Genomic DNA, 17,341 nt, shown 5'->3' with positions numbered 1-17,341 from the left:
AAATGTGTTGCCTTATACCTAACGAGGAGTACTATCCAAAGAAGACTATATATGTACAATAAGAAAAGTTAGAAAAAACTTTGAATGAAATTTTGTCCTTGCATTTAATGAGAAGACCAGAGCGTCTAGTAAAATACTGTGTGCCCAAGGGAAAAATTTTGAAAAAACAGACTCGGATAAGTTGGGCACTTGTGAAAATTAATCCAACGACACATAGGGGCAATTGTTTAGAATGACGGCGCAAGATTTATCTAAGCCAGAAAACTGAGGCTTGGCCCAACCCATAGTCTCACTACAAGACAAAGGATTCTAGATAATAGTGATAAAAAAAAGCATAGAGCCTAGGTACAAACTGAACAGCAAGTACAGTAGCATGGAAGAAAAGTGAGAAGGCGTCCGCTTCCAACCATTAAAAGAATAAAAGTGTGCAGCTTTTTGATGAGATCAGAGCATCATTTCCAAAAAAATGAAGCAAAACATATATTTAGATACCCGAGAAAGAATATGTGTTTCATTTTGCAGAATATATGTTTTAGTAAAACTCGAAAAGTGCCCTACTCATCGAACTAAAAGTGTGCTTATTTTGTATTTACTAAATAAATGTAGGATTTGTCCATCTCCACAGTTTGTAACTATAAAAGAGATAATGTATGAACGAAGGAATCAAGCAAGAAATACACAACTCTTAGATATAATATTACTTGTTCATTTAAGCTTATTCAAATTCTATCTTCTTTTATACTTCCCAAGCTTACCAATCCCCTCTTTAAATTTTATTGCAAAACAACTGCACATCTATAAATTCTAAGATGAGAAATATTTAGTTGTTAACCAAAAATTAATTGCAAAAGGGATAATGTATGATAGCTTGTTGGCCTGATGCGAATAAGTGTTTCTGCACACAAGATTGCATGTTCCCAAGTAGAAATTGGAAGTTTTGATCTCATTAGTAATGATCTTGTAATTAATTTTAGATGTTTGATTAATGATTCAACAAGTCCATTTTAAGTATGTACATGTGCTGTAAGATGCTCAATATTAATTCCAATAGACATACAATAATCATTAAAAGCTTGAGATGTAAATTCATCAGCATTATATATGCGTATTTTCAATTATTGTTTGCATCATGATTAATCCAGGATGACCTAACCATTAATGTCAAATAAAAAATTATTATGATTTGTAAACTTCTGGTTTACAATAATGTGTGTTTAAATTATATTTATATTTATGTAATATAAACTAGAAGGAAAAAAAGGTAATTTTTCTAACATGCATTTTTTATTTGAGATAATTTTTTGATATAAATGTATTCTTCGTTTCCTTCACTACTACAACTGTAAGTTTGCCCTTAATTACAATAATCATGAGTTGATACATTCACTTTTGGGAATGAAGCGATGTCAGTTGAACAAGATTCATGATTTTTCATTAAAAACTCGTTATTTTTCATCTAAATATTATAATGATCAAAAGAAAAATTATATATGTGTGTGTGTGTAAAAAGAAAATTAAACATTTAATTGATAAATAAAACAATAATTATTTTTTAATTAGCCAGACAAATTTATAAATACAATCATTTTAATTAAAATAAATAAATAATAATATAATTCCATAAGAAAAATAAAATTGAACAAAATATTATACCTTTGTTTGAGAACGCTCCTTTCTTGCAAAAGTGCGTAATAGAATCTCATGCCGATAACATGTGATAAAATAAATGTAAAATTATAAGGAGCAACTGAAAAAATAGAGAGAGTAATACTAGAAAGGGAAAGAAAATTTCAATTTTATTTCAAATATTCTCAGTACAAAAGAAATACTTATTTATAGGTTTAAATCTATAACCAAAGTCTTATCACTTTAAATGTGAATTAAACAAAATAGTTACGATTTTTTAAGTTATAAAGAATATGAAAAGTTATAAATATGGACATTCACTCACAAATTCATAACAGAAAAGAAATAAATTAGATGATTTCTTCATTTTCTAGAATTTATTTACCATAACTGTGCGATGGACAACTTTTTGCAAAAAAACAAATACCTTTACTTATTAAAATTTATGTATTAGCGTGTCAATGTAACATCCTTATTTTATTTAATATGATAAGAAAATAGTTTCAGAGTTTAGAAAGGAATATTTAGGTTAAACTCATTGCATGTCAAATACAACATGTAAAAATTTTGAAACTTTAGTAATACTTTAATCAACTCGTAAATTTTTTTTAAAAAGCAAGTAACGGGAATAGTCAAATTAAAATGAAAACGTGAAATATCATTAACATATATATTGTTCTAAAGAGTTTATGAGAGGTTGACTTTAGCAAAATATACATTAAATAATATTAGGACTCATTTACAACATTTACAAGATACAAAATGTAACAAGTCTTAATGAGCAATCTATCCACCAAAAGATTGAAAAAGATACTAGTTGTCCCCATGCCATCTATCTATCGCCACAAGGTCTTTAGAATCGAGATCATCATCTGATCTGAGATAACGATTGCTTGAATCCGTAGTGGCCTACTTGCTAGTAATTCGCTCAAAAGTCCATCAAGTTAGTCTTCCGAGGTGATAACGATCATGATATATGAACAGGTAAGTCAAAAGGTACATACACATGGTATGGTAGATTCTATTGTTTACAAGGAAATCAAAAGGTACACTATAGGATAGTTCCATTTCTACCACAGTAATGTCACGAGGTACATTATCAACATGTAAGGCCAACTTAAAATAGCAAAATATATGATACTTATTAAATACATAATTTAACCTACACTGTACAAAGCTATTTATGAGCCTAATGCTCTCTCTAGGTGTTGTTATCATGGTTCCCTAAAAGGTTTATGTAAGGATGAGTCTCTATTCTTATTACCAAGCATACATTCACAACTACATCAAACAATACAAGCAAAGGCAATACACAATCAATCCTACTACGAAGTCATATTCATACACATGCAAAAGTCATTAATTATCCAGCTTATTACATTTTCTATCTATTAACACTCAATGTTCTCATTCCACAAGATACATGGATATACACTCAAAACAAGGATCATACACGTCATCAATACCATAAAACATGCTTTAAACATAACAAAAACATGTTCTCATCCACAATATACTTAAAACCATGCATTTCATCATAACATTTTCACGAATACAAATATACTAATTCTTAGTAACAAGATAGAGCTTTCCTTACTTTGAAATGAGAGTTTAGTGAAGGGTTTTTGAGATATCTTGCTCAAAAAGTTGGGCTCTTCCTAAATATCATAAGAGATTCTATTTAAAAGGAGGACAAACAAAAAATAACTACAAGAACAGAGAACCAAGCTTCAAGATCTTACCAAATAGCAAGGAGAGTGGACTTCCAAGCTTGGATTGACGAAAGATTAGAGCTTTTCAAGAATTTTCTAAGAAACTAAGGAGAGAAGTGAAAGAGAATGGAGAGGATTGTAACTTCGATTATAATCCAAGTTTTTCAACTTTGAAACTCTTAAATACCCCTCAACTCGTGACATTCTCTTTCAGACACTCTTAAATCAGACACTCTTTCCCCTTTGCTGTCTTGGTAAAAAGAAAGGGTTTAATGACTGAAAAATAAGATTATTAAAGAATATTCTTTGAATACTAAAATTACATATTGAATTTTTGGATTCTTGTATCCATAATTCAAAATTTTTTTGTGATTATTGCCGAAGAACTGAAATAAAAGATACGGTAGAGCTATGGCAGTTATTGTATGAGGTCTACCCAATATTAGAGCTTCTCGCAGCAAGAGCATCCTCGCTATAGCAAGAGAACGTCAGAGAGCCTGATTCCAGATGCTTATTTCTTGCTACAGTGAGACATATCTCGCTACAGTGAGAAATCTTGCAATTTACATACTTAAAACTCTCCTAATTTCAAGCAACATGCATCAATAATTATTATACAAAACAAAATCAATAAACAAAAAAAATAGAGTGTTACAGTCAACGTCAAGAAAATTTAAAAATATAAAAGTTTTTATCTTTTCTTTTCCCTTAGAACACTTTTTTAATTTAACACCTTATCCTCTTTATTTTCTTTTTAAATTAAGACTTTTATAATTTTGATTTAATTCTTTTGATCTCTTTTGAAGTTTCATATTTTATTTTCTTCATTTATTTAAATGCCTCTTTTGTTTTACAAGATTTTGTACATATAACTCATCTCTTGTCTTCTTTTTATCTTTTTGTTTTGAATTTTTAATTTGATTAATTTTTGTTTCATATTTTTTTAGGAAAACTTTTACATAATTTTTCTTTCTTTGGGTTTTGACTTTTATTAAATTTTTTAAAATACTAATTTCTTTTTATCTTTTCAATATGGCAGGAGATACATCTATTATCAATAACAGAAGTAGATCTTCAAGTTTTAATTGCATTAGTTTAACTAATCTTTAGATAATTTCTTGTAAAGAAAAAAACAAATATGAATATTAAATATAATTTTCTTTATAAGTTGAAAATATCTTATACTTCTCAAGATTTAAAGAAGTTAAATTTTAAGAAAAGTGAAGAAGTATACGTTAATTTTAACTTATAAAAAGAGTTTGATATATGTTACTATTTAATGCTTAACTCCTATAAATATTTATTGAAAAATCTATCCAATAAACAATTGTGCTAATTCAACATGCATGTATTTGTCTTTTGTAATAATGCTCATAAGTTGGAATTTAATTGTAGCATGTAGCGGAGGCATAATAAAAAATGTAAGGAGATTGCAAGCATATTTATACTTTTCCTTAAGTCTATAAATGAATAACACACAATATTTGTCAATGTTGTACTAAATTAAATGGGTTAATAAAGGCAAAAACATAAAATAAAGCTTAATATGTTCGTAACAAAGTAACTCAAATAAGATTAATGTTTGTTAATGATGTACCCAAAAATATTTAAAGAAACTCAAGAATGCAAGTAAGGGTTCATCATCTCCAAACTTTGGTTAGGGATTGTTTATCATGTTTCACTGCTCCCTCTAAAATCTTACTTTAATTATTTTTTTTTATATCGATTATGGAAGAATTGATAAAAAAAAATGACTTTATATATTGGTTCAGAAATCAATTAATATAAAAAATACTTTCTATATTGGTTTAAATTTGGACTGATTTAAAAAGTACTTTCAACGTTGATTGTTTAACAACCAATCTTAAAATTTTTGTTATTTTCAAAATTGTCACCACTCTTTTTATTAGATTAATTAGTTATTAATCAGTGTAGAAAGTCATTGTATAGTTAGTTTTTCAACATTAGTGAGTGTGAAAAATGTTAACTCCTAAAGATGACCTTAGTGCAAAGAGTGTCTTGAATTGTTAAGGATTTAATGTGAAAAACACTTGTAACATCCTTTATTTATATATATAAAAAAAATCTCCTTTAAGTATAGAAATATTAATATGATGTGATTAAAATAAGTGAAAGATAAATAAATATAAGAAAATTTTTCGTGTATGTAAAATCTGGATCACCAAAATGGGCAAGATTTAAAATTTTATACATATAAATTTCATTCGTAATAGCATTGAAGATATAATTTTGGATTTATAAATTCACAATTAAAGAAAAGCTAAAATTTTTATATTAATGATTAATTACTAAATATTACACTTGCACTTTGAATCATTATTTAAAATGATTAAATCTTATAATCTCACCTATCAGTGTATTACAACGCATTGATCATAATGGCACCAATCAGTGTATTTGTAACACATGTATTAGTGTCCCTTTCTCTTTTCTCTACACATATTCATCACTTTTCAATTTTCACAATTCCTTTTCTCTTATAATCAATTATATACTTTCTCAGAGATTCTTAAACATTCAGACTTAACCCAACTCACACATATAGGATATGATACCTTTTATATCACTATCATACAACAACAAACTTCTCAATTACGTATATAATCACAAGGTAGACACATATCATCACACAATTCCATACAATATGTCAAGGTCAGACACTTTCAGACTCAACCCAAATCGTGCAAGCTAGAATATATTTGTCGAAGATGATATTCTCTTGGTCTTAATAGAATTTTCTAGCCTAAAGTGCAACATATTTCACCTTTTCACTATTCAACACATACATTAAAAAAATAGTAACTTATCCATAAGATTGTTTAACTTATTCTTAATCGTAACTATTTATGATAAACTATGTCTCAAGTGATTTTAAACAGATCAAAAACCTCTTTTATACCAAAAATTCATTTCAAACTTATTTAGTTTCAAAAAAACTTTATGGATTTACTTTTTAAAATAAGATAACCCTCTTCTTTAAAGATTAATAAACATATTTAGGTAGAACTTAAGGTTCATGAGTAACTCCCTTTACCTGGAAATGGATCTCAAGAATTAAGTTCTTCGTGTACTCTAGAGAGAAACTTCATGTCTCGACCAAAAATACTACCCAAGGACTAGATTTCTTCCTAACATCACAAGGTAGATTTCTATTATAAAAAAGAGAAAAGAGAAATAGGAACGAGATTCAAGGGATGAGCTCTAGAAACTTACTTAGATTTGAGTGGAATGAACTTTGAGCTCAGATCCGAGGGAGATCCAGAGTTATTAGAGGTTTTCTTTGGGAAAAGAGAGGGAGAGAACGAAGAGGATGGAGAGGAAAAGATTATTTGGTTGAAAATGAAAGTTTTAGGATGAAAGTTCTTTAAATATCTCTCAAATTTGCGACTTTCTCGCTACAGCGAGCAACTCTTGCTACAACGGAAAAAACTAGAAAGTTTTCTTTTTTTTGCTATCTGTCATTTTAGCTACAGCGAGAGATACTTGCTACAGCAAGAGGACTCTAGAGAACCTGATTCTGGATAACTTATCTCACTATAACTAGATATCCTACAGTTTACATCAATTAAACACTCCTAATTTCAAATAACATGCACAAATAACTAACATAAATTGTAGTAATAACAAAATGAGGGTGTTACACCCCATAAATTGTAGTAATAATAAATAACAAAATGAGGGTGTTACAACACTAACTCTTGAAGACAATGTCAACATGAAGAGTGCTTTAACTTTAAGGATTTAGCATAAAGAGCATTAAGTTCCAAAGATAACCTTGGAGGAAAATGTACCTTGAGCATTGACCAGAAGGTTAAGAGTAAAGCATATGTTGCTACAATTGTCTCATAAAAACCCACTTAAAACTAACTACTATCACCTTGACACTGTTGCTTAAGTGATCGTGTCAAGATGGGGGATAGTTGGTCTAATGTCAAAACTTAACTTCCACATAAAGTGTAGTGTGTGAAAATCGAAGAAGTATAAGCTAACTTTGCATACAAGCTTCTCATCTTTGGACAATGGATGCTTATTTAGCAATATGAAATTCATGATCATCGATGTTATAAATTGATGGTCATAAGAGAAATTGCAAAAGGCTTTCTAATTCAACCATTGCAAGTACATGAGTAATAAAATATCTTCTAATTTTAAGAATAACAAACCTAATAAGAAATTCTTGTATAAGTGATCAATTGTGTTTCAATCAATCATTGTAAGTTTATAATATGTCTCGTTGAATATGAATTGAGTTTAATTCTATGATTTAAATGATGTTTTGTGATGTTAGGCTTCAATTGACTAATATGAATTTCTTGCTTAATTCTTAGATTTTTTTTCTATATGTTGAGCTTTCCTTCTTTTGCAGGCAATATTTAAAGTTGTAGGCATCAGATTTAGACAATCTTGGTGACACTGAAAAGCTAAGACAGAGACCTACAATTTCTTATGAAATACTTGTTGGCTAATTTGATCGAATCAAGGATAAAAAATGGGCTCAAAGTAAAAACATTGTGTAAATGGACAATATGACCTCTTCTCATTTAATTGGGCATATCTCACTCAATTTAAATCCAAATAAAACAAATAATTTTCAAATTGGTTTGGTCAATTTATATTTAACAATATATATATATATATATATAAATGGGGCAGAATTATTTTATACCAGTGTAAGTCTAAAAATTTTTACACTCAATCTGAGCCATTTATTTAACTTAAATTTAACGGGTTATAATTTATTACTTCACTGACCATTAGATTTAAGTTAAATGAAAGACTCATGGTGTAAGAATTTTTAGACTTACACTAGTATAAGAAAATCCTTTCTTTATATATATAAAATAAAACTGCATTAGTATATTTTACACTGACTCTTATACTATTAATTATTTAATATAAAAAATAATTTTTATCAATTTATTCATTTAATTATATTATATATTATATAAATTATTTGTATTGAATTATTTCAAAATTTAACATGTATAAAATTGTTATCAAAATGTTCTTATTTTTATAAATTTTAAAAGTAAATATTACGTTAATTTTAATATATATGAACAAGATATTAAATAATTTTAAATTAATATTAAATTATATATATATAATCTATGTGATTAGAATTTTTGGTCTAATAGTTAGTTTTAAGATTAAATTATCTAACAAAAAATTATTAAGTAAGTATAACTTACACCTATGCTTAAAATTACATTAATATAAGTTATATTTATTTTTATACTGTTGGATTAAAAGTTTCAATCACATAAATTATATACATACAAAAATTTAAATTAATATAAAATCATTTGATATCTTATTCATATATATTAAATTAACGTAATATATACATTTAAAATTATTGAATAATAGATTAACTCACAAAAAAATATTCTACCTTAATTTGTAGTCTCAAAGTTAAGTTTGAAATTATTTTTATAGCTATTTACTTCAAAAAAAATTAACACATATAATTAAGATAATATATAATTATAATTTAACAATTACATCAACACAAATTATATTTATATAAATAGTATAAGAATAATTGAAATTTATTTATTTATTTATTTATGTTAATAGGTAATATGATATGACTATGCTATAGGGAAAAATATTAAAATTTTTATCAAACTAAAACCTACTTTATTTAATTGTAGGCTCCGCTGTTTAAAATTAATAAAATCAACGTCATTTTCGTTTTAATATAGAAATCTGACGATACTTATCAACATAAAATAATAAAAATCCTTTTGAAAGTAGCAGTGGCATTGATATAGGAATTTTGCCGCCCATTTTGAAAGAAAACCCTGGCTGGTAATCGAAAAATCAGTAGCAGTAGCAGGCAACAAAATGAGTTCTCCCATGGAGGCAGAGCTCACGACAGATGAAAATGGCACAGATTCGGAACTCCACTTACTTCATTCTTCTACGCTTCCCGAGGACAAAGTTCTTCTCCCTGGTTCGCTCACTCTCGCTCTTACTCTACTCTGCACATTCTCTTTTTCTAAACCAATCTAATTAATTTTGCTTCCAGTTGAGGTATGCCTCAAACCTTCCAGCACAGCTAAAATCCAAGATGTTCGTTCTGCTGTTGAGGGGTAATTTGCGAATTAACTTGTTTTTTTTTTTTTTGTGATATTACCTAATTGAACTTCAAATTTTTTTTGCTGGCGTATTTATGCCCAACACACTTGTTTTTTAGAATGCTTGAAAAGAGGAGTTTGAGCTATATTGATGGACCCATTCCTGTGCCTCTTGATGAACTGTTTCTCGCTGATAACGTCCAAAGAATTTGCGTTTGTGATACTGGTATGCTATTTGTTTGTTTAGGGTTTTACAGTGGCAGGAAATGAAATGAAGATTGATTTGATTACTTTTACTATTTGTTTTTTTAATCTGACCATCAAGATTTTTGGTCTCTTAGAAAGTTGAATTGGGTGTTTTAGCATTTAGCATAGCAAAATGGAAGATTGGTGTTGAAAGGACAATAATAACTAAATTTTCCTCTTCACATTTCGAAGCAATAATTCAATCTCGAGAGAGAGATCTGTTTCTGCTTCTCTGATTCTGATGTTGGTAATGTTTATTTCTTTTGCAGATGAAGGGATGCACAACGATAATGTTCTTTTGTTCTGGCAAGTCAAGCCTGTTGTACATGTCTTTCAGGTGACACGGATGCTTTGATATTTTTGCCTATGTATCGCAGTCCCAGTTTTCCTTGGTTCCCATATCCTTGCCTGTGCAATATATTCACTGCATATATGGCCTTGTAGCTTCTTCTGTTCTATTTATTTTATTATATTTTATTTTTTCTCATTGTAAATTGGTCATATGATCTTCACATATATTAGTTAAAGAACCATTCAAGTTCTTGACTATGCAATGTTTCACTATATACCAATATCACGTTCCCTCAGTTTGTAATTGTAACTTTAGTTTAGAATCTCTTTTTGATGTTTTTATTTTCTGTTCAAGTGAACCTTAGAATTTCATGAATATTGTCTGACTTTTGCTTTGTCAGCTTAGCGAGGAAGGACCATGTGAGGATATAAGCTCTGATGGCCAGTCCTCTAGCTTCAATGAATGGATACTTCCTGCAAAAGAATTTGATGGCATGTGGGAAAGGTAATTACTTCTTACTTCTTAGTAGTTTATTATGCTTTTTCTCTACTAATTCAATACTGTATTATTTTTCCTATAATTGATTATATAATTCTAAATTGTTTACCCTGCACTATCAACTATTGTTTTTGCAGCTTAATATATGAATCTGGTCTAAAGCAACGGTTGTTACGTTATGCAGCAAGTGCGTTGCTCTTTACTGAGAAGGGTGTTGATCCATTCCTTGTTTCGTGGAACCGGTAAGCAGTGCAAATTTGGTTTTTGACCAAGCTCAATGGCATTGTGCAATTCATTTAGCCGACCTTACTTAGTGAGATAATGCTTAATTGTTGTTGTTGTTGGCTTTAATTTTCTGTGTATGGTCTTCAATTCTGAAGCTCTATTTTATGACTGCATGGTGATCTGATGTTGATGTCCCTGATGTTGATATTTGCAGCATAATTCTGTTGCATGGACCTCCTGGGACAGGAAAGACGTCTTTGTGTAAAGCATTAGCTCAGAAACTATCAATTCGATTCAATTCAAGGTGCACTGATCTATTATCAATACTTTTTTAATACTCTTAACCATATTTTCCAATGGAAACAAGTAAATTAAAGGAACAAATTCAACTTAACCGTTTTTTTTTTTTTGCCACTCAGATACCCACAGTGCCAACTTATTGAAGTGAATGCACATTCTTTGTTCAGCAAATGGTTCTCTGAAAGTGGCAAGCTGGTATGCATGTGTGCCTTTATTTTTGGTTTCTGCCTCTTTCTGTCTTTAATAGATTTGCATATGGATTATGGACTTCTCTATAATTCATGCTTCTATTGCACATCCTGTAAAGTAACATACTCCAGGCATAGAATTTCCTTTAGTTATCATTGCCACCTTCAAGTTGATATCAAATGAGATCAAAGGATTGCTTGACTCAAGCTAGGAACACCCACTGTTAGGTAGTGTAGAATTGCATCCAGGAGATGTGAAGAAATTTCTTCATTTATCGGTTAGGGAAGAGTCCAGACATTTGTGTGTTTGGGCAGTGTTTCCAGCTAGATCTTTTCCTATATCACCAGAGACAAAGTTGTTTGTATACCATTCTACCTCCATAGTGCATATGATGGATATGACTGTCTACTTGACTGATACATTCATGAGAGCAACATTATACTGGGAAGTAAATTTAATTTGAAGTATCTTTTTCTTATTGTTCTCCTGGACTAACAGAATGTATTCAACAACAAAATTTGAAAAAAGAAAAAAAGTGTTCCCTATGGTTGCCCATACAGATACATAGTAGTACCACAACCATTTATAAGTAGTTGTGACATAGTTGATGGGTCTCCAATTCTCCATTCTTTATAGATATAGAAGCTAGGCAACTTTGTTGCAATATTAGCCTCTTTGGCTGTCTGTTTCCGTACTGTTTGAGACCAGTTCATTCTATTAGAGTCATAAACTGAATAAGTTCTCAATTAATTTTAATCCGAAAGTCCCACATAGCATTGAGTATCATTTCACTATATCCATATTCCAATTTATGGATTTCCGAACCTTAACGATGCACTATACATGAACTGTTTTTTGTATGGTTTTGTTACATTCAATCCGTAATTGTGTTTCCTTGTTTTCTAGGTAGCAAAACTTTTCCAAAAGATTCAAGAAATGGTAGAGGAAGAAAGCAATTTAATATTTGTATTGATTGGTGAGGGCCGTGAGGCATGACAGGATAAAATTTAACTTAATGCTCATGTCTGCTTTAGTATATATGCTTATGATCCTGCACTCCCGCTGCAGATGAAGTTGAAAGCCTTGCTGCTGCAAGAAAAGCTGCTTTATCTGGTTCTGAACCTTCAGATTCTATTCGGGTAAAACCCTCCTTCCGGTCATGTCATTCTTGCAGGAATAAGCTCCCTTCCTCCGCACTATTTATGAAGATGTTTAGATTGTTGCAAAAACATGTAAAATTGTAATTTAGAAATTCAGAGGCCTTGGCTATTATTTTTGGGTGTTTGTGCATTAATACAAGTTCAATCTGAATATGCATCTCAGGTTGTCAATGCATTGCTAACTCAGATGGACAAGTTAAAATCATCTCCAAATGTGATAATTCTAACCACATCCAACATAACTGCTGCTATCGGTAAGCTTTACTTTCTCATTCATTCAAGTAAAATTTGTGGCTTTTTCCCTTTTAAGTCATGCCCTTCCGTCTCCCATAAATTTGAATAGTTAGATCTGCTTAATTTAGAGTACATTAGCCTACTTTACAAGTGAAGAACTGTAGATGTGCCTTCCCGATATGTGCAGGGAGTGAATTTCTGTATTTTATGATTTTATCATGATTTCCGCGTAGTTATAAATAATGGGCTACACTAGCGCTTTTGCAGAGCAACCAGAGTCTTTTACAAAATTTGAATAGCGGAGCATTTATGGTGGTGGTAGAGTAAATTTTTTCAAAAGACTCATTTTTTCCCTCAAATAAGCATTGTTTTGGAGTTTTTTTAGGGGTAACATTGATATTTCTCTTTCCCATATCAGAATTTAAAAATTTCTAATTGGATATAGTTTCCCATGCCTCTATCGACCACCCACCCAGCCACCCTGCAGCTAGCAATATTGTTTTGTTTTTTTTATTTTTTTTTATTTTATTGTTTTTTACTCGAATGTTGCTTAAGACTTATATGACCTTTCATTTTTAATTATGAATGTCATGAATTTTGAGTATATTTTTAATTTTTAAGCATTTATATATAGTATAAAATATTTGATTTGTATATAAAAATTTAAATAGCTGTCATCCTGCCATGCTATTATGCTATAGGATCTTTTGCGGTGGAAGTAGGAAGCCAGCACCCCGTACAACGGTTTTTCCACACCCACTGCTTACCTGTTTAGGGAAAAGTCAAGTTGAAAATAAAGCACTAACCTCTGTTGATAGCATATGCATTATAACAACACTATGCACAGATTTGAGATCAAAATTACCCAATATAAAACACATCACAACAAAAGTCGTTTTCCAATAGGTGGAAACATCACTCCTCTCATGTCTTGCTAAATATTTTATTCAATATCCATCACTAAAAATTTCATTTGAAACGCATGATTTAACATGTTGTAGATCATACAAATTGACCAATTTTATTGCAGATATTGCTTTTGTTGATCGAGCTGATATCAAAGCATATGTTGGTCCGCCAACTCTTCAAGCTCGGTATGAAATATTAAGGTCGTGCTTGCAGGAATTGATGCGTACAGGGATCTTGACCAAGGTGCAGAGAGTCCTTAACTTCGTCCAACAAATATAATTGAAAACAAGAAAAGTATCAATATTTTAATCTTTATTTAGGTTCCAACATTTTGGCTTGTTAGTCTTATGGCTAATTATTATGAATTGATTAGAATTGTAAAAACGTCATGCTTCCAAATTATGCTAATGCAAAGGAGAGGTTGAACACGCCAGATTTTCAAGATGGTGCCATATTCATGCAACTGAGCAAGCAACTACTTGAAACTGCGGAGGCTTGTGAGGTAGGAAAAATAATTCTTGTGGATCTTGAACCTCAATCTTTTGGTTGTCCTTTAATCTTAACAGATGTGTTTGATCTGTTTACAGGGAATGAGTGGAAGGTCTTTGAGAAAGCTTCCATTTTTGGCACATGCAGCGCTTGCAAATCCTTATGATTGCAACCCTATTAAGTTCTTATGTACAATGATAGAAACAGCAAAGAGGGAGCGTTCTGAGCTTCCTGACTAAAATATCTAGTTTTAAATTTTAAAATGTGTAAATCAAAAGTGTAACGCTTGCGCCTACTACATTTTAGTCCGATAAATGTTGATGCAGCAGTGCTGTTTATTTATTAGAATGCACTAGTCAGAGACATAGCCCTTTCGAAAAATCATTGAACTACTTGAAAATCACGATTGAGGGAAGAAAATAATTGCAGGGAAAAAATGATGTTTGGTTGTTTCAAACCAAATTTTCTTTTCTTCCTAAAATTGACTAAAAATATGCAGGAGTAAATTTTGCATGGGGTTTAAAACATTAACCAAAATCGAAATGAAAAACTAGTTTACTATAATTAAGATAAAATTTTTAAAATATGGATATAATCATTTCAAATTTTTTTTATAATTAAATAGTATCCTTAATTCGTTTAGGCTCACAGGATCGATATTTGGTAAACTTGAGGGTTCTTTTCATGAGTTAGTTGATAGGTAATGGGACCTGCATGTTTTATAAGAGGACCCATCGTGCTGAGTTTTGCTTGCAGTCAATCTAATACTGCGGTATTTTCAATGGAGCACTTGACGATGCGAGCGTGTGGAAAACAGTACATAAAACATACCATGATAACAAATATGGTATCGTGGATCTTTCTGGGCCTTATTCAATATTGGACACTGGTAAGTGACAACCCTCAACTTTGCTTAATATTTTTGTGAAGTTTGTCTCAAAAATCAGTTAAACTCAATTGCAGTGCTACGTTTATTTTGAGTGAGTTTGTACGTAAGTTTTTACAACAGAAGATAAATAATATGAAATTTTAATAAATTTTTTATAAGTTAAAAATAACTTATTCAAATTTTAGAGAAGTTAAATAAAAAATAAAGAAACATAAGCTGATTTTAATTTATCAAAGGAGTTTGATTATTTTACTACTTAATTAACTCTCATAATTACTTATTGAGAAGTTTAGCTTAAGTATTATGATGCACAGATTAGGGTTGTAATTACCATTCAGCAATGTTTTGGTGCAAATAATTAGTCATCCTAGGTGTGTTTTAGTAGAAATTATAGATTGCTACCTCTAACCGGTACTTTTAGTTGCAATTAAGGGTATTTTATAAGTCATCCTAACTAGGTTACTAACTATTTGGCTAGTAAATTTATTTAATGGAAGTAATGATATTTAATAAAAAAAACTATTTCGTTAATTTATATTATTTTTTGGTTTTAATTATAAAAATAAATATTTAATTTAGTAAAATCAACAAAAAGTAATCATACATCAATTTCAAAAATATCTATAAAATACTAAACGGTCAAATAGGTGTCCTGTTAAATGAATAAAGATAATAACTTGTATAAGTAAATAGTGAATATTTTATTAACATAAATCTTACAATAAATAATGATATAAAAGAATTTAGTAATTAATATAACTGAAAATATGTCTTTGTTTTGAATAATTAAGACAAAAAAATGTATTAAAGGTTGGATTTATGTTAATTATTTTATTTATTGTATTCTTTAATATTATATTATTTATGTTAATTGTTAAATAAATGATACTATTTATTATTATTCTTTTAATATTACATTTTATCTTTGTAAAAAATAATGAGCTTAAAAATAAGAAATAAAATTTAAAATTTTAATTATCTAAAATATATTTTTTCTATTGTGAAATTAGTGTAATTATATGTTACTATTCCTTTTGAATTGTGTTGCATATACCTAAGTGTATGAATTTTCATATGTCGGAATGTATATATATAAAGGTTGTATGTTTGCTGAATTAGAAGGAGTGTGATTGTTGTGCCGTGTGATCATGTTGAATACAAAATACAGTGTGAGTTGAAGAATGATTATTAAGTGTGCTGTATGTAGAATAATTTAGAAAATATGGTTAAGAGTTAGTATTATTTCTCTCAGGAGAGAAATTTAGAATCTGGGTGTAGGGTATCTCGCTCAAGTTAGATCAATCTCGCTTAAGTGAGAACAGATAGGATTGCCTCAGCTGTAACCTTGCCTAGACGAGAAGGAATCTTGCTCAATTAAGAAGTGTGCTCGCTTAAGTGAGGTGTCACAAGAGTAATAGATAGCTCATACACGCAATCTCACCTAAGCGAGAATGTTGTTCGCTCAGGCAAGATATAGCTCATTCAAGCGATGTGTTGTTCGCTCAAGCAAGAATATAAAAAATTTGAGAGGTTTCACTGTTTGATTTTTTCGCCCAGGCGAGAGCAGATCGCTTAAACGAGAAATATCTCACTTAAGTGAGAGCGTGCAGGCTGGAGAGGTATTTAAGAGGACTCAGCATCCAGAAACTTCATTTTCTCACCAGACAACTTTTTTCTCTCTATTCTCTCTCTTATTACTTTTAAAGAAAACTTTCCTAAAGCCAAATTTCTCTCTGATCAAAGCGAGATCTTCTATTTCATTGAGATCTAAGTGAGTTCTTGAAACTTTATTTTCTATCTTTACTTTGTTTGTTATCCCTCTTTCTTAAGTGACTTATACCCTATCGTTTTGAGTAGATCTGAGCCGTTTGAATGGTATTTCATATTCAAACGCTTGATCTATCCCTTCAAGACTTACTAGAAGTTGATTTGAAAAAAACTCATTCTAAGTAAGGGGAGCTTACTCTAGTTAGCTTGATTTAATAAGCTAATATCGAAAGGTATAAATACACACACACACATATATATATAGGATAAAACCTAGGGTAAATATGATTGAGTTGTTTGATTATTGTTGATGAGTGAGATAAACCAGATTTGTTTTGTGATGGAGTTTTCTACTGTATTATTCAATGGTATAATATTTATAAGGTTGAGAAAACTGTCAAGAAGATGTTGTATATCATGTTGAGATCGATTGACAAATGTTATGAATAATATGTTTTGATGTTGATTATGTGATGTTGATAAAATTGTATGGAAATAGTGGTAGGTATATGTACTAGATAGTAGGCCAATGTGCTGAGTGGTAAGCAAAAGTGTCAAATAGTAGGTTCCTTCTGGATTCACTAGTGATGTGATATCAAATAGAACTGAGTTGTTGTCATTATGATTATTGTAATGGTTTATTAATATTATTTTTATCATCGTAATTTGTTGGCATTCAAAAAGTTAATATAAAGAAGTGG

The 17,341-nt window shown here is 29.9% G+C and overlaps 1 protein-coding gene across 1 annotated transcript; it reads left to right on the top strand.

Annotated features, from left to right (window-relative positions):
• The first annotated feature begins 9,221 nt into the window (after positions 1–9,221).
• Positions 9,222–14,223, top strand: LOC113851028 (pachytene checkpoint protein 2 homolog). The gene is made up of 14 exons (XM_027481522.1): positions 9,222–9,318; positions 9,394–9,457; positions 9,562–9,668; positions 9,958–10,025; positions 10,381–10,484; positions 10,616–10,720; positions 10,918–11,007; positions 11,123–11,198; positions 12,099–12,168; positions 12,261–12,331; positions 12,516–12,606; positions 13,617–13,747; positions 13,869–13,997; positions 14,083–14,223. The coding sequence occupies exons 1-14, from the start codon at positions 9,222–9,224 to the stop codon at positions 14,221–14,223; spliced, it is 1,344 nt and encodes a 447-aa protein (XP_027337323.1).
• The last annotated feature ends 3,118 nt before the right edge of the window (positions 14,224–17,341 follow it).

The sequence above is a fragment of the Abrus precatorius genome, unplaced genomic scaffold (genome assembly GCF_003935025.1).
Source record: "Abrus precatorius isolate BTA unplaced genomic scaffold, Abrus_2018 Scaffold10, whole genome shotgun sequence".
In the NCBI taxonomy this organism is placed as follows: Eukaryota; Viridiplantae; Streptophyta; class Magnoliopsida; order Fabales; family Fabaceae; genus Abrus; species Abrus precatorius.
The sequence above is the reverse complement of the archived record's forward strand: the minus strand, read 5'-3'. Positions and strand labels throughout refer to the sequence as shown.